Source organism: Mustelus asterias, chromosome 18 (genome assembly GCF_964213995.1).
Source record: "Mustelus asterias chromosome 18, sMusAst1.hap1.1, whole genome shotgun sequence".
NCBI lineage: Eukaryota > Metazoa > Chordata > Chondrichthyes > Carcharhiniformes > Triakidae > Mustelus > Mustelus asterias.
Genome location: NC_135818.1, coordinates 89,486,913 through 89,507,481, shown reverse-complemented (window position 1 = coordinate 89,507,481; position 20,569 = coordinate 89,486,913). Strand labels below are relative to the sequence as shown.

The 20,569-nt window shown below is 48.1% G+C and overlaps 1 protein-coding gene across 2 annotated transcripts in view; it reads left to right on the top strand.

The window, feature by feature from the left end:
* tgfb3 (transforming growth factor, beta 3) overlaps window positions 1–20,346 on the top strand; it is a 44,412-nt gene extending 24,066 nt beyond the window's left edge. The window contains exons 4-7 of one of the 2 annotated variants that reach the window (XM_078234557.1): window positions 6,176–6,280; window positions 13,996–14,161; window positions 17,049–17,202; window positions 19,632–20,346. In XM_078234557.1, coding sequence (XP_078090683.1) covers window positions 6,176–6,280; window positions 13,996–14,161; window positions 17,049–17,202; window positions 19,632–19,790 — 584 coding nt within the window. In that variant the 3' untranslated portion in view covers window positions 19,791–20,346. Of the gene's footprint in view, window positions 1–6,175; window positions 6,281–13,971; window positions 14,162–17,048; window positions 17,203–19,631 lie in introns of both variants that reach the window. The other variant, XM_078234556.1, reaches the window with a different exon arrangement.
* The last annotated feature ends 223 nt before the right edge of the window (window positions 20,347–20,569 follow it).

Genomic DNA, 20,569 nt, shown 5'->3' with positions numbered 1-20,569 from the left:
GCCTCGACTGCAGTGCCCTCACCTACTTTCTTGGTTACCCATTCAAAAAACTCAAATTCGTGAGACATGATTTTCCACTCTCAAAGCCATGCTGACTGTCCCTAATCAGTCCTTGCCTCTCTAAATGCCTGTAGATCCTCTCTCAAAATATCTTCTAACAACTTACCCACTGCAGACGTTAGGCTCACCGGCCTGCAGTTCCCAGGCTTTCCCCGGCAGCCCTTTTTAAACAAAGGCACATTTGCCACCCTCCAATCTTCAGACACCTCACCTGTGGCTGTCGATGATTCAGATATCTCTTCTAGGGTCCACTAATTTCCTCCCTAGTCTCCCACAACATTCTGGGATATGGGAAAATTGAAAAATAAGAAAAACTGAGCAGGGCAGGGCAGTGGATGTTGTATGCATGGACTTTAGTAAATTGTTAGATAAGGTTCCTCATGGAAGGCTGATACAGAAGGTGAAGTCAAATGGGATCCGAGGTGAGCTGGCTTGGGCATTGAAAGCAGAGAGTAGCAGTGGAAAGATACTTTTCGAACTGGAGGTCTCTGACAAGCGATGTTCCTCAAGGATCAGTGCTGGTGCCCCTGTTGTTTGTAATACATATAAATGATTTGGAGGAAAATGTAGGTGGTCTGATTAGTAAATTTGCAGATGATACAAGAATTGGGGGAGTAGTGGATAGTGAGGAGGATTGTCAGAGGATACAGCAGGATATAAAATGACAGGAGACCTGGGCCAAAAGATGACAGATGGAATTTAACCTGGACAAATGTAAAGTGATGCGATTTGGAAGGTCTACTGCAGAAGGAAAGTATACAATAAATGGTAGATCCCTTAGAAATATTAGTACACAGAGGGATCTAGGCATGCAGATCCACAGTTCCCTAAAGGTGGCAACTCAGGTGGACAAGGTGGTCAAGAAGGCATATGGCATGCTGGCCTTCATCGGTCGGGGTGTTGAGTATAGGAATTGGAAAATCATGTTGCAGCTGTATAAGACTTTGACTAGGCCGTTTCTAGAGTATTGTGTACAATTCTGGTCGCCATTGTACCGGAAAGATGTTGATGCATTGGGAAGGGTGCAGAAGAGATTTACCAGGATGTTGCCTGGTTTGGAGGACCGTATAAAGGCAAGAAAATATTAGATTGGAGAGGTATCTATTTTGGCACAGACTTGGTGGCTGAAGAGCCTGTTCCTGTGCTGTACTGTTCTCTGTGCATCCCAGGGATTTATCTACCTTGATACGCTTTAAGACTTCTAGCACCTCCTTCTCTGCAATATGTACACTCCTCAAGACATCACTATTTATTTCCCCAAGTGGGTCTGTGTTGGGTCTGTGTTGGATTGTGTTGGGTCTGTGTTGGATTGTGTTGGGTCTGCATTGGATTGTGTTGGGTCTGCATTGGATTGTGTTGGGTCTGTGTTGGATTGTGTTGGGTCTGCATTGGATTGTGTTGGGTCTGCATTGGATTGTGTTGGGTCTGTGTTGGATTGCGTTGGGTCTGTGTTGGATTGCATTGGGTCTATGTCAGATTGCGTTGGGTCTATGTCAGATTGCATTGGATCTGTGTTGGATTGCATTGGGTCTGTGTTGGATTGTGTTGGATCTGTGTTGGATTGCATTGGGTCTGTGTCAGATTGCGTTGGGTCTATGTCAGATTGCGTTGGGTCTATGTCAGATTGCGTTGGGTCTGTGTTGGATTGCGTGGGTATATGTCAGATTGTGTTGGGTCTATGTCAGATTGCGTTGGATCTGTGTTGGATTGCATTGGGTCTGTGTCAGATTGCATTGGGGCTGTGTCGGATTGCGTTGGGTCTGTGTCGGATTGTGTTGGGTCTGTGTTGGATTGCGTTGGGTCTGTGTTGGATTGCGTTGGGTCTGTGTCGGATTGCATTGGATCTGTGTTGGATTGCGTGGGTCTATGTCAGATTGCGTTGGGTCTATGTCAGATTGCGTTGGGTCTGTGTTGATTGCGTTGGGTCTGTGTTGCATTGCATTGGGTCTATGTTGGATTGCGCTGTATCTGTACTGGATTGCATTGGGTTTGTGTTAGGTCTGTGTTGGATTGTGTTGGATCGCATTGGGTCTGTATTAGATTATGTTGAATCTTTGTTGGATTATGTTTAGTTTGTGTTGGATATGTGATCATAAGAAATGACTGAACGCACTGGATATAGGAAATGATATGGCCCAAGAACATATCCCAGTGCTGGTGCTGAAGATCTGCCCTGAGTCAGTCTGCTCTACTGCAGCTACAGCAATGACATCCGCCTGACAGAACACAACGTTTTTCAGGTATGTCATCCACGAAAGGCAGGTCAAATCCAACCCGGCCAATTACTGCCCCATTGGTCACCCTCAATCATCAGCAATGTGATGTCATTAACAGGGCTCTCAAGTGGCACTTATTCAGCAATAACCAGCTCACTGACGCTTAGTTTGGGTTCTGCCAGGGCCAATTAGCTCCTGATCTCATTACAGCCTTAGTCCAAACATGGACAGGAAAACAGAATTCAAGCGATGAGGTGAGAGTGACTATCCTTGCCATCAAGGCAAGCACAGTAAAATTGAACTCAATGGGAATCGGGGGAAGCTTTCCACTGTTTGGAGTCATACCTGGCACAAAGGAAGATGGTTGTGGTTGTTGGAAGTCAATTATCTCAGCCCCAGGTTATCACTGAAAGAGCTCCTCAGGGTTAGTGTCCGAGGCCCAATAATTTTCAGCTGCTTCATCAATGACCTTCCCTCCATCATAAGGTCAAACGTCTGGATATTTGCAGATTACTGCACAATGTGCACCATGCGCAACTCCTCAGATACTGAAGCAGTCCATATCCATATGCAGCAAGATCTGGATAACATTCAGGCTCAGACTTATAAATGTAACACTACACAAGTGCCAGGAACACCATTCAAGAGGGAATCTAACCATCTCCTCTTGACTGTCAATGGTATACCATCACTGAATCTCCCACTATCAACGTCCTGGGGGTTACTATTGACCAGAAAATGAACTGGACCAGCCATATAAAAACTGTGCTACAAGAGCAGGTCAGAGGCTAGGGATCCTGTGGTGAGTAACTCATCTCCAGACTTCCCAAAGCCTGTATACCAACTACAAGGCACAAGTCAGGAATGTGGTGGAATACTCTCCAATTACCTGGACGAGTGCAACTCCATCAACACTTAAAAAGCTCGACATCATCCAGGGTAAAGAGGTCTGATTGATCTGCATCTGACCCACCACCTTTAAACATTCACTCTCTCCATCACCAATGTACAGTAGACAGTAGTGGCAGTGTGTTCCATCTACAACAACTTTCCAAGCATTCTTCAACAGCACCTCTCAGACTTGTGACCTCTACCATCAAGAGCAGCAGATACCTGGGAATGTTACCAACTGGAAGTTCCCCTCTAAGTCACTCAGCATCCTAACTTGGAGATAGAACATAGAACAGTACAGCACAGTACAGGCCCTTCGGTCCTCGATGTTGTGCCGAGCTTTGTCCGAAACCTAGATCAAGCTATCCGACTCCCTATCATTCTAGTGTGCTCCATGTGCCTATCCAATAACCGCTTGAAAGTTCCGAAAGTGTCTGACTCCACTATTACTGCAGGCAGTCCATTCCACACCCCAACTACTCTCTGAGTAAAGAACCTTCCTCGGACATCCTTCCTGTATCTCCCACCATGAACCTTATAGTTATGCCCCCTTGTAATAGCGACATCCACCCGAGGAAATAGTCTCTGAACGTCCACTCTATCTATCCCCTTCATCATCTTATAAACCTCTATTAAGTCGCCTCTCATCCTCCTCCGCTCTAAAGAGAAAAGCCCTAGCTCCCTCAACCTATCCTCATAAGACCTACCCTCCAAACCAGGCAGCATCCTGGTAAATCTCCTCTGCACTCTTTCCAATGCTTCCACATCCTTCTTATAGTGAGGTGACCAGAACTGCACACAATATTCCAAATGTGGTCTCACCAAGGTCCTGTACAGTTGCAGCATAACCCCACGGCTCTTAAACTCAAACCCCCTGTTAATAAACGCTAACACACTATAGGCCTTCTTCACAGCTCTATCCACTTCAGTAGCAACCTTCAGAGATCTATGGATATGAACCCCAAGATCTCTCTGTTCCTCCACATTCCTCAGAACCCTGCTGTTGACCCTGTAATCACCATTCAAATGTGTCCTACCAAAATGAATCACCTCGCACTTATCAGGGTTAAACTCCATCTACCATTTTTCGGCCCAGCTCTGCATCCTATCTATGTCTCTTTGCAGCCTACAACAGCCCTCCACCTCATCCACTACTCCACCAATCTTGGTGTCATCAGCAAATTTACTGACCCACCCTTCAGCCCCCTCCTCCAAGTCATTGATAAAAATCACAAATAGCAGAGGACCCAACACTGATCCCTGTGGTACACCGCTGCTAACTGGTCTCCAGTCTGAAAATTTTCCATCCACCACCACCCTCTGTCTTCTATGAGATAGCCAGTTACTTATACAATCAGCCAAATCTCCCTCTATCCCACACCTCCTTACTTTCTTCATGAGCCGACCATGGGGAACCTTATCAAACGCCTTACTAAAATCCATGTATACGACATCAACTGCTCTATCTTCCCCTACACACTTAGTTACCTCCTCAAAGAATTCAATCAAATTTGTGAGGCAAGACTTACCCTTCACGAATCCATGTTGACTATCCCGGATTAAGCTGCATCTTTCCAAATAGTCATAAATCCTATCCCTCAGGACCTTTTCCATTAACTTACCGACCACCGAAGTAAGACTAACTGGCCTATAATTACTAGGGTCATTCCTATTTCCTTTCTTGAACAGAGGAACAACACTTGCCACTCTCCAGTCCTCTGGCACTATCCCCGTGGACAGTGAGGACCCAAAGATCAAAGCCAAAGGCTCTGCAATCTCATCCCTTGCCTCCCAAAGAATCTTAGGATATATCCCATCTGGCCCCGGGGACTTATCGACCCTCAGATTTTTCAAAATTGCTAATACACCTTCCCTCAGAACATCTACCTCCTCCAGCCTATCAGCCTGTATCACACTCTCATCCTCAAAAACATGATCCCTTTCCTTGGTGAACACTGAAGAAAAGTATTCATTCATCGCCTTTCCTATCTCTTCTGACTCCATGCACAAGTTCCCACTACTGTCCTTGACCGGCCCTAACCTCACCCTGGTCATTCTTTTACTTCTCACATAAGAGTAAAAAGCCTTGGGGTTTTCCTTGATCCGACCCGCCAAGGACCTCTCATGCCCCCTCCTAGCTCTCCTAAGCCCTTTTTTAGCTCATTCCTTGCGACCTTGTAACCCTCAAGCGACCCAACTGAACCTTGTTTTCTCATCCTTACATACGCTTCCCTTTTCCTCTTGACAAGACATTCAACCTCTTTTGTGAACCATGGTTCCCTCACTCGTCCATTCCCTCCCTGCCTGACAGGGACATACCGATCAAGGACACGCAGTATTTGTTCCTTGAACAAGCTCCACTTTTCATTTGTGCCTTTCCCTGACAGTTTCTGTTCCCATTTTATGCACCCTAATTCCTGCCGAATCGCATCATAATTACCCCTCCCCCAATTATAAAACTTGCCCTGCTGTACGGTCCTATCCCCCACCATTGCAATAGTGAAAGACACCGAATTGTGGTCACTATCTCCAAAGTGCTCTCCCACAAACAAATCTAACGCTTGGCCCGGTTCATTACCCAGTACCAAATCCAAAGTAGCCCTACCTCTTGTCCGCCTATCCACATATTGTGTCAGGAAACCCTCCTGCACACACTGTGCAAAAACTATCCCTTCCGAACTATTCGACCTATAAAGGTTCCAATCAATATTTGGAAAGTTAAAGTCACCCATGACAACTACCCTGTGACCTCCACACCTATCCATAATCTGCTTTTCAATATGTCACTGTTCCTTCACTGTCGCTGGGTCAAAATCTTGATACTCTCTCCTGAACAACATTGTGGGTGCACCCACACCAGACTGTGGGATTCACATGAAATTGTGTTGAGTTTGTGTTGGATTATGTTCTTTTGTGTTTATTGGCTTCTGTTTAATTTGCGTTGTTTTATGTTCCATCTTTGAATATGTTTAGTCTACGTTGGACTCTAATCAGCCCGCTTATTACAGATACGAATCTCGGTCTGGAGATCAGCGTACACTGTCCCTGTCACACCTTCCATGCCAATGGCGTAATCTCCAATGAACATGAGGTTCTAGACGTCAAGTTTAAGGGTAGGAGTTTACAGATTTTAGTTGCTGTCTCTGTTTCTCCCTATTTCCTCCTCTCCCTTCCTTGGATCCATTCTCCCCCCCTTTCATCTTCTGTTTCTTTATTCTCACCCAACTGAGAGATATGGGGAGTAGGTGGGTTGAAGAGATATGGGGAGGAGGTGGGCTTTGGGGACATGGTGGGTAGATGGGGTTGTTTTATTAGAAAGTGACTGCCTTGTTGATCATCCTGCAAGGGGAAAGGGAATGGCCAGATGTTGTGGTCCATGTTGGAACCAATAGGAAAAGTGTTGAGGTTCGACAGTCAGGTTTTCAGGGGCAAAGAAAAAGATTAACAAACAGGATCTCAAAGGTGGTAACCTCTGGATTACTTCCAGTGTCACGTATCAGTGAGAGTTTTAACAATACCAGGTTAAAGTCCAACAGGTTTATTTGGTAGCAAATGCCATTAGCCTTCGGAGCGCTGCTCCTTCTTCAGATGGAGTGGATATCTGCTCTCAGCGTCGGATCAAGGAAAACCCCAAGGCTTTTTACTCTTATGTGAGGAATAAAAGAATGACCAGGGTGAGGTTAGGGCCGGTCAAGGACAGTAGTGGGAACTTGTGTATGGAGTCAGTAGAGATAGGCGAGGCGATGAATGAATACTTTTCTTCAGTGTTCACCAAGGAGAGGAGCCATGTTTTTGAGGAAGAGAAGGTGTTACAGGCTAATAGGCTGGAGGAAATAGATGTTCGGAGGGAGGATGTACTGGCAGTTTTGAATAAACTGAAGGTTGATAAGTCCCCTGGGCCTGATGAAATATATCCTAGGATTCTTTGGGAGGCAAGGGATGAGATTGCAGAGCTTTTGGCTTTGATCTTTGGGTCCTCACTGTCCACGGGGATGGTGCCAGAGGACTGAAGAGTGGCAAATGTTGTTCCTCTGTTTAAGAAAGGGAATAGAAATGACCCTGGTAATTATAGAGCGGTTAGTCTTACTTCGGTGATTGGTAAATTGATGGAAAAGGTCCTTAGGGATGGGATTTATGACCATTTAGAAAGATGCGGATTAATCCAGGATAGTCAGCACGGATTCGTGAAGGGCAAGTCGTGCCTCACAAATTTGATAGAATTTTTTGAGGAGGTAACTAAGTGTGTTGATGAAGGTAGGGCAGTTGATGTCATATACATGGATTTTAGTAAGGCGTTTGATAAGGTCCCCCATGGTCGGCTTATGATGAAAGTAAGGAGGTGTGGGATAGAGGGAAAGTTGGCCGATTGGATAGGTAACTGGCTATCTGATCGAATGTCCAACAGGTTTATTTGGTAGCAAAAGCCACACAAGCTTTCGGAGCTGCAAGCCCCTTCTTCAGGTGAGGGGCTTGCAGCTCCGAAAGCTTGTGTGGCTTTTGCTACCAAATAAAGCTGTTGGACTTTAACCTGGTGTTGTTAAACTTCTTACTGTGTTTACCCCAGTCCAACGCCGGCATCTCCACATCATATCTGATCGAAGACAGAGGGTGGTGGTGGATGGAAAATTTTCTGACTGGAGGCAGGTTGCTAGCGGAGTGCCACAGGGATCAGTGCTTGGTCCTCTGCTATTTGTGATTTTTATTAATGACTTAGAGGAGGGGGCTGAAGGGTGGATCAGTAAATTTGCTGATGACACCAAGATTGGTGGAGTAGTGGATGAGGTGGAGGGCTGTTGTAGGCTGCAAAGAGACATAGATAGGATGCAAAGCTGGGCTGAAAAATGGCAAATGGAGTTTAACCCTGATAAATGTGAGGTGATTCATTTTGGTAGGACTAATTTAAATGTGGATTACAAGGTCAATGGTAGGGTTCTGAAGACTGTGGAGGAACAGAGAGATCTTGGGGTCCATATCCACAGATCTCTAAAGGTTGCCAGTCAAGTGGATAGAGCTGTGAAGAAGGCCTATAGTGTGTTAGCTTTTATTAACAGGGGGTTGGAGTTTAAGAGCCGTGGGGTTATGCTGCAACTGTACAGGACCTTGGTGAGACCACATTTGGAATATTGTGTGCAGTTCTGGTCACCTCACTATAAGAAGGATGTGGAAGCGCTGGAAAGAGTGCAGAGGAGATTTACCAGGATGCTGCCTGGTTTGGAGGGTAGGTCTTGTGAGGAAAGGTTGAGGGAGCTAGGGCTGTTCTCTCTGGAGCGGAGGAGGCTGAGGGGAGACTTAATAGAGGTTTATAAAATGATGAAGGGGATAGATAGAGTGAACGTTCAAAGACTATTTCCTCGGGTGGATGGAGCTATTACAAGGGGCATAACTATAGGGTTCATGGTGGGAGATATAGGAAGGATATCAGAGGTAGGTTCTTTACGCAGAGAGTGGTTGGGGTGTGGAATGGACTGCCTGCAGTGATAGTGGAGTCAGTGATAGGAACATTTAAGCGGTTATTGGATAGGCACATGGAGCACACCAGGATGATAGGGAGTGGGATAGCTTGATCTTGGTTTCAGATAAAGCTCGGCACAACATCGTGGGCCGAAGGGCCTGTTCTGTGCTGTACTGTTCTATGTTCTATGTTCAAACAGGGCACACAGAGACACATCTCTTTAACCTGTGCTTAATGCTCCCTCCACTCACATTGTCTGTATCTTTAAGACCTGATTAGCTGTAGAGATTCACATTCTAATCAGTATTCTGTAACTTGATTTTGTGTCTCTGTGCCCTGTTTGAGAGGAGATATCCACTCCATCTGACGAAGGAGCAGCACTCCGAAAGCTAATGGCATTTGCTACCAAATAAACCTGTTGGACTTTAACCTGGTGTTGTTAAAACTCTTACTGTGTTTACCCCAGTCCAACACTGGCATCTCCACATCATGACGTGACCACAATTCTGTTAGCTTTAGGATAGTGATGGAAAAGGATGAGTGGTGTCCCAAGGGTAAGGTGTTGGATTGGGGGAAGGCTAACTTTAGTGGGATTAGGCAGAAATTGGCAGCTCTTGATTGAGAGAGGCTGTTTCAGGGTAAATCCACATCTGGCATGTGGGAGTCTTTTAAGGAACAGTTGGTAGGGCTACAGGACAGGCATGTTAGGTCCAGGCAGCTAAAAACGGAGGGCGCTCTGGAGTAATACAAAGAAAGTAGGAAAGAACTCAAACGAGGAATTAGAAGGGCAAAAAGGGGTCACGAAATGTCCTTGGCAGACAGGATTAAGGAGAATCCCAAGGCATTTTATTCATACGTTAGGAGCAAAAGGGTTGTCAGGGCAAAAATCGGACCTCTCAGGGACAAAAGTGGGCAATTATGCTAAGAGCCCAAAGAAGTAGGGGAGATCCTAAATGAATACTTTGCGTTGGTATTCACAAAGGAGAGGGATGTGTTGACTGGGAGTGTCTCGGAGGGGAGTGTTGACCCGTTAGAGAAAATCTCCATTACAAGGGAGGAAGTGTTCGGTTTTTTAGGGAATATAAAGACTGACAAATCCCCAGGGCCTGATGGAATCTATCCCAGGCTGCTCAGGGAGACGAGAGATGAAATCACTGGGCCTCTGACGCAAATCTTTGTCTCGTCACTGGACACAGGTGAGGTCCCAGAGGATTGGAGGATAGCTAATGTGGCCCCGTTATTTAAGAAGGGTAGGAAGGATAACCCGGGAAATTATAGGCCGGTGAGCTTGACGTCCGTGGTAGGGAAGTTGTTGGAGAGGATTCTTAGAGATAGGATGTATGCGCATTTAGAAAGGAATAAACTCATTAACGATAGTCAGCATGGTTTTGTGAGAGGGAGGTCATGCCCCACTAACCTAGTGGAGTTTTTTGAAGAAGTGACTAGAATGGTCGACGAGGGAAGGGCCGTGGATGTCGTCTATATGGACTTTAGTAAAGCGTTTGACAAAGTCCCTCATGGTAGGTTGGTGCAAAAGGTTGGATCTCATGGGATAAAGGGGAACGTGGCTAGATGGGTGGAGAACTGGCTTGGTCACAGAAGACAGAGGGTGGTAGTGGAAGGGTCTTTTTCCAGCTGGATGCCTGTGACTAGTGGTGTTCCGCAGGGCTCTGTATTGGGACCTCTGCTGTTTGTGATTTATATAAACGATCTGGAAGAAGGTGTAACTGGGGTGATCAGTAAGTTTGCGGATGACACGAAAATGGCTGGACTTGCAGATAGTGAGGAACATTGTCAGAGGCTACAGAAGGATATAGATAGGCTGGAAATTTGGGCAAAGAAATGGCAGATGGAGTTCAATCCAGATAAATGCGAAGTGATGCAATTTGGTAGAACTAACGTAGGGGGGAGCTATACGATAAATGGCAGAACCATAAAGGGTGTAGATACGCAGAGGGACCTGGGTGTGCAAGTCCACAGATCCTTGAAGGTGACGTCACAGGTGGAGAAGGTAGTGAAGAAGGCATATGGCATGCTTGCCTTTATAGGACGGGGCATAGAGTATAAAAGTTGGGGTCTGATGCTGCAGTTGTATAGAACGTTGGTTCGGCCGCATTTGGAATACTGCGCCCAGTTCTGGTCGCCACACTGCCAGAGGGACGTGGAGGCTTTAGAGAGAGTGCAGAGGAGGTTTACCAGGATGTTGCCTGGTATGGAAGGGCTTCGTTATGAGGAGAGATTGGGTAAACTGGGGTTGCTCTCACTGGAAAGACGGAGGATGAGGGGTGACCTAATAGAGGTGTATAAAATTATGAAAGGCATAGATAGGGTGAACGGTGGGAAGCTTTTTCCCAGGTCAGTGGTGACGTTCACGAGGAGTCATAGGTTCAAGGTGAGGGGGGGGAGGTTTAACACGGATATCAGAAGGACGTATTTTACGCAGAGGGTGGTGGGGGCCTGGAATGCGCTGCCGGGCAAGGCGGTGGAGGCGGACACACTGGGAACGTTTAAGACATCTCGATAGCCACATGAACGGAGTGGGAATGGAGGGATACAAAATAATGGTCTAGTTTGGACAGGGAGCGGCGTGGGCTTGGAGAGCCGAAGGGCCTGTTCCTGTGCTGTATTGTTCTTTGTTCTTTGTTCTTTGACGTATCAGTGAGTACAGAAAGGAGAAGATAATGCAGGTGAATGCATGGCCAGGGAGATGGTGCAGGAGGGCGGGCTTTAGATCCTGCAGATTGGGACCAGTTCTGAGGGAGATGAGATGTATTCAAGCCAGACCTCAACAGGACTGGGATCAATGTCCTCAGGAAGAGGTTAGCTGCTGCTGTGCAGGAGGATTTAACTGATTTGACGAGAAGAGGAGCACTTGACATGGCAGCAGGGAGGAGAGACAAGGTGCACAGAGAAATTGGAGAAACTAACAGCAGCAGAACAAACATAGAACATAGAACATTACAGCGCAGTACAGGACCTTCGGCCCTTGACGTTGCGCCGACCTGTGAAACCAATCTTAAGCCCATGTAACCTACACTATTCCAATATCGTCCATATGTTTATCCAATGACCATTTAAATGCCCTTAATGTTGGCGAGTCCACTACTGTTGCAGGCAGGGCATTCCACGCCCTTACTACTCTCCGAGTAAAGAACCTACCTCTGACATCTGTCCTATATCTATCACCCCTCAATTAAAAGCTATGTCCCCTCGTGCTAGCCATCACCATCCGAGGAAAAAGGCTCTCACTGTCCACCCTATCTAATCCTCTGATCATCTTGTATGCCTCTATTAAGTCACCTCTTAACCTTCTTCTCTCTAACGAAAACAGCCTCAAGTCCCTCAGCCTTTCCTCATAAGACCTTCCCACCATACCAGGCAACATCCTGGTAAATCTCCTCTGCACCCTTTCCAATGCTTCCACATGCTTCCTACAATGCGGCGACCAGAACTGTACGCAATACTCCAAGTGCAGTCGCACCAGAGTTTTGTACAGCTGCAATATGACCTCATGGCTCCGAAACTCAATCCCTCTACCAATAAAAGCTAACACACCGTACACCTTTTTAACAACCCTATCAACCTGGGTGCCAACTTTCAGGGATCTATGCACATAGACACCCAGATCTCTCTGCTCATCCACACTACGAAGTATCTTACCATTAGCCCAGTACTCTGTATTCCTGTTACTCCTTCCAAAGTGAATCACCTCACACTTTTCTGCATTAAACTCCATTTGCCACCTCTCAGCCCAGCTCTGCAGCTTATCCATGTCCCTCTGTAACCTGCAACATCCTTTCGCACTGTCCACAACTCCACCGACTTTAGTGTCATCCGTAAATTTACTAACCCATCCTTCTACGCCCTCATCCAGGTCATTTATAAAAATGACAAACAGCAGTGACCCCAAAACAGATCCTTGAAGTACACCACTAGTAACTGAACTCCAGGATGAACATTTCCCATCAACCACCATCCTCTGTCTTCTTACAGCTAGCCAATTCCTGATCCAAACCGCTAAATCACCCTCAATCCCATGCCTCCGTATTTACTGCAATAGCCTACCGTGGAGAACTTTATCAAATGCTTTACTGAAATCCATATACACCACATCAACTGCTTTACCCTTATCCACCTCTTTGGTCACCTTCTCAAAGAACTCAATAAGTTTTGTGAGGCACGACCTACCCTTCACAAAACCGTGTTGACTATCCCTAATCAAATTATTCCTTTCTAGATGCTTATAAATCCTATCTCTTATAATCCTTTCCAAAACTTTGCCCACAACAGAAGTAAGGCTCACTGGTCTATAATTACCAGGGTTGTCTCTACTCCCCTTCTTGAACAAGGGGACAACATTTGCTATCCTTCAGTTTTCTGGCAAAGAACAATGTAGGAAGAGCAGGAGAAACATGAAGTCAGCTGGAATGTTTTTGAATACCCGGGTGTCACTGCGAAGAGTGTTATAAAAAAAAGGTTGATGAGTTCCAGGCACAACTTTTCACTTGGGATTATTATATAGCGACTATAATAGAGACGAAGCTTAAACATGGATAGGAATGAGAGCTAAACTTTCCTGGTTACAATGCATTCAGAAGAGATAGGGTTGCAATTGACATTTTTCAGACTAGAAGGGAGGATAATGGGGTTTCCCAGTGGTCAGTATCACTGTTTTTTTCTGATATGAATTAATGGCCCAGGCTTGGTTGATAAGGTAGTTAAGAAAATATTTGAGATATCTGACTATGTCAACTGGGTCAATGCAGATAAAAACAAGGAAGTCGTGTTAAACTTTATAAGTCTCTGGTTCAACCTTAGTTGGAGCATTGTCCAAATCTGGGCATCGCACTTTCTGAAGGAAGCATTGGAGAGGGTACGGGAGATTTACTCGAACAGGATCAGAGATGAGAGTTATATGGAGAAACTGCAGAAGGCAGCCGAACAGGAGCTGAATATTAGGAAGAGTTTGTAGAGAAAGAAGGGAGATCCTGTTTCCTCAGGTAACTCCTGTGTTTACCCCAGTCCAACGCCGGCATCTCCACATCCTCAGGTAACCACAGTCATGGATTTAAAATAATTGGCAAAAGAAGTAGAGGGGAAATGAGAGACGTTTATTTCACACAGGAATGCCCTCCTAGAAGGGCTGGTGGAGTCCGATTCCAGAGGAACTTTCAAAAGACAGTGTGAGATGTAATTGAACAGAAGTACTTTGCAGGATTGTGGGGTGAAGCTGGAATGTGAGAGTAAATTGTACGACTCTTTCAGAGAGCAGCTTAGGCTGAACGACCTCTTCCTGTACTGGGAGATTCTGTGGTTATTTTTAATTTGTGTATTGATTTTTCTCCCCTGGAGGAATTGATGACTATGAATTCTCAGAAAGAGGAGATCTGGGCAGACTTCAGAAACGCAAGGAGAAGAAGCTGCTGCATATGGGCCCCACCAACCCCCACCTCATTCTCATGGTTCTACCCCCAAACCGGCTAGATACCCAACAACAGAGCCACAGAAAGAAGCGTGCCCTGGACACTGCTTATTGTTTTAGGTAGGTCTGGTTCCATTCATTATCTCAACATCTAGTGCCAACAGTCAGTGTTCATATTTATTGATTCAAATGTCCTTTCAGCCCAAAATCCAGGCTAACACTCCGAGTGCAGTACTGAGGGAGTGCTGTACTGTCAGAGGGTCAGTACTGAGGGAGTGCTGTACTGTCAGAGGGTCAGTACTGAGGGAGTGCCGCACTGTCAGAGGGTCAGTACTGAGGGAGTGACGCACTGTCAGAGGGTCAGTACTGAGGGAATGCCGCACTGTCAGAGGGTCAGTACTGAGGAAATGCCGCACTGTCAGTGGGTCAGTGCTGAGGGAGTGCCGCACTGTCAGAGGGTCAGTACTGAGGGAGTGCTGCACTGTCAGATGGTCAGTACTGAGGGAGTGCTGCACTGTCAGAGGGTCAGTACTGAGGGAGTGCCGCACTGTCAGAGGGTCAGTACTGAGGGAGTGCCGCACTGTCAGAGGGTCAGTACTGAGGGAATGCCGCACTGTCAGTGGGTCAGTGCTGAGGGAGTGCCGCACTGTCAGAGGGTCAGTACTGAGGGAGTGCCGCACTGTCAGAGGGTCAGTACTGAGGGAGTGCCGCACTGTCAGAGGGTCAGTACTGAGGGAGTGCCGCACTGTCAGAGGGTCAGTACTGAGGGAGTGCCGCACTGTCAGAGGGTCAGTACTGAGGGAGTGCCGCACTGTCAGAGGGTCAGTACTGAGGGAGTGCCGCACTGTCAGAGGGTCAGTACTGAGGGAGTGCCGCACTGTCAGAGGGTCAGTACTGAGGGAGTGCCACACTGTCAGAGGGTCAGTACTGAGGGAGTGCTGCACTGTCAGAGGGTCAGTACTGAGGGAGTGCCACACTGTCAGAAGGTCAGTACTGAGGGAGTGCCGCACTGTCAGAGGGTCAGTACTGAGGGAGTGCTGTACTGTCAGAGGGTCAGTACTGAGGGAGTGTTGCACTGTCAGAGGGTCAGTACTGAGGGAGTGCCGCACTGTCAGAGGGTCAGTACTGAGGGAGTGCCGCACTGTCAGAGGGTCAGTACTGAGGGAGTGCCGCACTGTCAGAGGGTCAGTACTGAGGGAGTGCTGCGCTGCCTCAGTCCTGCTCTGAGAGGTCCCTGCCAATATTTATTTTTCACATTGCTGTTTGTGGGAGCTTGCTCCGTGCAGATTGATGGCTGAGTTTCCTACATCACAACAATGTCCACATTTCAAAAATTACCCCAACGGCTGTGAATCATGTTGGAACATCCTGAGGTTGAGAAAGGTGCTATAGAAATGCAAGATCATTCTTTCTTTCGATAATTTGCCATATTGCATGAAAAGGCACCCAGTCTTTATGGGGCCAATAAACAGCGTGTTGTTGGTTCGGAGGCGTGGTAACAGGGCCTGAAACTGCCCAGAACTAGCAGTGTAACAGAGTCATCATAATCTCTACTGAAAGTTGAGAATTTGCCTCAGTTGAAATGAAACCAAGTGGTATCTCAATATAATGGGTTCAGGCCAATAGACAAAGCTTGGAGCATAGTGTGGGTGGTATCAACTGGGGATTCTTCATGGAGAGAATGTGAAAGAGTCCAGTTCACTCACAAGTGAGCTAACCCTTCAGAATTCTGCCGGGGTCTTCTCTAAATGCTGGATTTCACCCAGGGAGTACTATATTGGAGTGTGAGAACTGTATTGATACAGTGGGGTCAACAATTCAATAACTCTTTCAAAACGTCAGCACACATGTAGAAAAATGGCAAAGAGGTGGATGATCAGCCATGATCTATTTGAATGGGAGAGCAGGTACAACAGGCCGAATGGTCTTCTGCTCCTATGTATATGATGGGCCAAATGGCTGCGTTCTGTGCTTGATAATTCTACAGTTCCAGTCAGTTTCCTATCCAAATGCAGCAGGAGGTGGCAGTGGGCAGGGTTAGAACATCAGACATCAGCCAACAGGAGGTGGAAGGAAGGTTTCTGACACTGAGGTAACTTACGGGAGATTGTAGGGATGAGCCATGCAACAGGGGAGCCCAAAGCCATCCTTGTGGGGTTTACATGCACCGCCACACCTCATAAAAATATAATAACACAAGTGGCACTATTTCCTTCTTTGGGCATCTTAATGTGGGGAATCCCCAGCAGCCTGTCTACACAGGTCTTGGATTAAAATGGGAGCCAGGCCTCAGCAACATCATCAGGGTCCATGCTGCCAGTTTAACGAGGAACTGGTTTCTGGAGGGAAGTCCTCTCGTCTGCTCCACAAAACAGGTTAAATTCAGGATCCAATTTATTGGTGCTGAATCCACTGGTGATTTTAACTGCTCTAGGCAGGGTTAAAATCATCTCTCCTGCTTCTAATAGATATCAAACAATAACTCGCATTTCAAAAGTACCTTTTACATTGTAAAATGTCCTAAGCCCTTTCACAACACATTATTGGGAACGCAATTTGACAGCAATCCACCAAGGAGATATTACGATGGTAACCAAAATCATGTTTCAGAGACAGTATTTGAGAAGCTTATTAGGAGGAGAGAGGAGGAGTGGTTTCAGGAAGGAATTCCAGAGCTTCAGTCCCAGGCTGATGAAGACAGAGTCACCAAATGTAGAGCGATTAAAATTGGGGATGCTCAAGAGGCCAAAATGAGAGAGGTACGGATATCTCTGAGGGTTGTGGAGCTGGATTATAGACTTCGGGAAGGGCTGAGGCCATAGAGGAATCTGAAAATAAGGTAGGATTCATAAAATGAAGTTTAAATGGGTGTAAGATTAACTGAGGGCATCCCAAATATAACCTGTCATCCTGTGAGAAACTCGTTAAAAGATACAAACTTCTTTCTACCAATTATTATGGAAATAACATTCTAAAAACTAGAGCATTGCTTTTTCATTTTTGTTAGGAATTATGAAGATAATTGTTGTGTACGTCCACTCTACATCGACTTCAGACAGGACCTCAGATGGAAGTGGATTCATGAACCTAAAGGATACTACGCAAATTTCTGTGCTGGTCCCTGTCCTTATCTACGCAGTGCTGATACACAACACAGCACGGTAAGACTCAGGCCCAGAGTAATGTTCTCTGTCGGTCAACGTCAGTGTTTCACAACCACCCATTCTTTTCAACATTCTTGATTCTTCTCCAATTTACTGATGACTCCTACATTCATTGATGTTTCTCCCTAATCCTCTAAGAGATGAGTAGAGCGATGTGGATTTTTGTTGGCTAAGTTGGATGTCGAATATTGCCTCGGGTGTGTTGGATATTGGACTGGGTGAGTGGGATATTGGCTGGGTATATTGGACTGGGTGAGTGGGATATTGGACTTGGTATATTAGACTGGGTGAGTGAGATATTGGCTGGGTATATTGGAATGGGTGAGTGGGATGTTGGCTGGGTATATTGGACTGGGTGAGTGGGATGTTGGCTGGGTATATTGGACTGGGTGAGTGGGATGTTGGACTTGGTATATTAGACTGGGTGAGTGGGATGTTGGCTGGGTATATTGGACTGGGTGAGTGGGATGTTGGCTGGGTATATTGGACTGGGTGAGTGGGATGTTGGACTTGGTATATTAGACTGGGTGAGTGGGATGTTGGCTGGGTATATTGGACTGGGTGAGTGGGATGTTGGCTGGGTGAGTGGAGTATTGGACTGGGTGCGTTGGATGTTAAAGTAATCTTTAGCAAACAAACAGCATTTGGCCCACTGCGTCCATGCCAGTTCTCTGTAGAGCAATCCAGTCAGTCCCATTACTCCACTTGATCCAGATAGCCCAAAGTTTTAATTTCAATTTCCTTTTGAAATCATTCAAGATTTCTGCTTCCACCATCTGCATGGGAAGTGAGTTCTGAGTTGTCATCACTTGCTGGGTAAAAGGTTCTTCCGCACACCCCCATCACATCTCGTACCCTAAATCTTAAATCTGAATGCCTCAGCCCTTGCGTGGGTTTCCTCCGGGTGCTCCAGTTTCCTCCCACACTCCAAAGATGTGCAGGTTAGGTTGCTTGGCCATGCTAAATTGCTCCTTAGTGTCAGGGGATTAGTAAGGTCATGGGGGTAGGGCCTGGGATGGGATTGTGGTCGGTGCAGACTCAATGGGCTGAATGGCCTCCTTCTGCACTGTACAGATTCTATGATCAGCTGATAAGAATGTTTTTTCTTTATCTGCATGGGCGACTGGACTAGAGGCTGGGTGAGAGGGGGGGGGGACTCGGCGAGAGGGGGGGCTGGGTGAGAGGGAGGGGGGCTGGGCGAGAGGGAGGGGGGGGCTCGGCGACAGGGAGGGGGGCTGGGCGAGAGGGAAGGGGGGCTGGGTGAGAGGGAGGGGGGGACTCGGCGAGAGGGGGGGCTGAGCGAGAGGGAAGCGGGGCTGGGCGAGAGGGAGGGAGGGCTGGGCATGAGGGAGGGAGGGCTGGGCAAGAGGGAAGGGGGGCTGGGTGAGAGGGCTGGGGGCTGGGTGAGAGGGAGGGGGGACTCGGCGGGAGGGGGGCTGGGCGAGAGGGAGGGGGGCTGGGCGAGAGGGAGGGGGCTGGGCGAGAGAGAGGGGGGCTGGGCGAGAGGGAGGGGGGCTGGGCGAGAGGGAGGGGGGGGCTGGGCGAGAGGGAAGGGGGGCTGGGCGAGAGGGAGGGGGGCTGGGCAAGAGGGAGGGGGGCTGGGTGAGAGGGAGGGGGGCTGGGCGAGAGGGAGGGGGGCTGGGCGAGAGGGAAGGGGGGCTGGGCGAGAGGGAAGGGGGGCTGGGCGAGAGGGAGGGGGGGCTGGGTGAGGGGGGGCTGGGCGAGAGGGAGGGGGCCTGGGCGAGAGGGAGGGGGGCTGGGCGAGAGGGAGGGGGGCTGGTCGAGAGGGAAGGGGGCTGGGCGAGAGGGAGGGGGGCTGGGCGAGAGGGAGGGGGGGCTGGGCGAGGGGGGGCTGGGCGAGAGGGAGGGGGGCTGGGCGAGAGGGAGGGGGGAGCTGGGCGAGAGGGAGGGGGGAGCTGGGCGAGAGGGAGGGGGGAGCTGGGCGAGAGGGAGGGGGGCTGGGTGAGAGGGAAGGGGGCTGGGCGAGAGGGAGGGGGGCTGGGCGAGAGGGAGGGGGGGCTGGGCGAGGGGAGGCTGGGCGAGAGGGGAGGGGCTGGGTGAGAGTGAGGGGATGCTGGGCGAGAGGGAGGGAAGGCTGGGCGAGAGGGTGGGTTCGGTGAGAGGGAGGGGGGCTGGGTGAGAGGGGAGGGGCTAGGTGAGGGGGGGCTGGGTGAGAGGGAGGGGAGGCTGGGCGAGAGGGAGGGGGGGCTGGGCGAGAGGGAGGGGGGGCTGGGCGAGAGGGAGGGGGGGCTGGGCGAGAGGGAGGGGGGCTGGGCGATAGGGAGGGGGGGCTGAGCGAGCGGGAGGTGGACTGGGCGAGAGGGAGGGTGGCTGGGCGAGAGGGATGTTGGACGGCGTGAGCTGGACAGTTTAACGGGCCAAATGGCCTTTCTTTTCTGTTTCTTATTGTTTCTTTTCCATTTTAGGTACTGGGACTGTATAACACGTTAAATCCAGAGGCCTCAGCCACTCCTTGCTGTGCTCCCCAGGACCTTGAGCCTCTGACTATCCTGTACTATGTTGGCCGAACACCCAGAGTGGAACAGCTGTCCAATATGATTGTCAAGTCCTGTAAATGTAGTTGAGATTCCTCCCATCATATGTCTATGGACATGACGTTTGCATGTTGCATGTGTGCGAGGTATATATGTGCATGTGGAGAAGGTGTGTATGTGTATGTGAGTGAGTGAGAGGTATGTATGTAGATGTGTAAGGTACGTATGATTATTGTATTGTGAAGGACAGATCTTGAGACCCAAACAGCTGACAGAACATGACCTACTGTTGGCATTCAATGTCTGGTCGATAATCCCTGATTTAACAGAACACATTATCAAGAGCTGAGTTACAAAGATTTATAAAAGAACGGAAAACATCAGAAAGAAAATCCAGAATATAAATCAGAAGATAATGGAGTGGAATGGACGTAATCATTGATCCTCTTGGAGACTGTGCTCACAGTTCTTTGGGCTGACTGTGTTTTCCTGAAGGATTGATGTACTGTTAAGCATGCAGAAGCCTTGTGGTGAGGCTGGAGATGGTTCACATCACGAGGGACAAGGCCAGTGGATATGCAGAATTCGAAGTGAATTCAAATGACTTTAATTGTAATTTCTTTTTGCGCTGTGCGCAGTGTTGGGAATGGGATTGGTGATTGGGGGGGGTGGGGGGTGGGGGACAGGGGTGGACAAGTCGGGAGGGGGGGTGGGGTGGGGGGATGCGGTCAGGGCGAAGTCATGTTTTAAATTTCCTGGTAAGCGAGAAGCCAGTGAAAGCTAATTTTCCCAATTGTGGATATGAATGCATACATAATGTTGGAATGCTAGTGGCTTTGTGAGTGGCCAATAAAGCTTTGGCAGGTCAG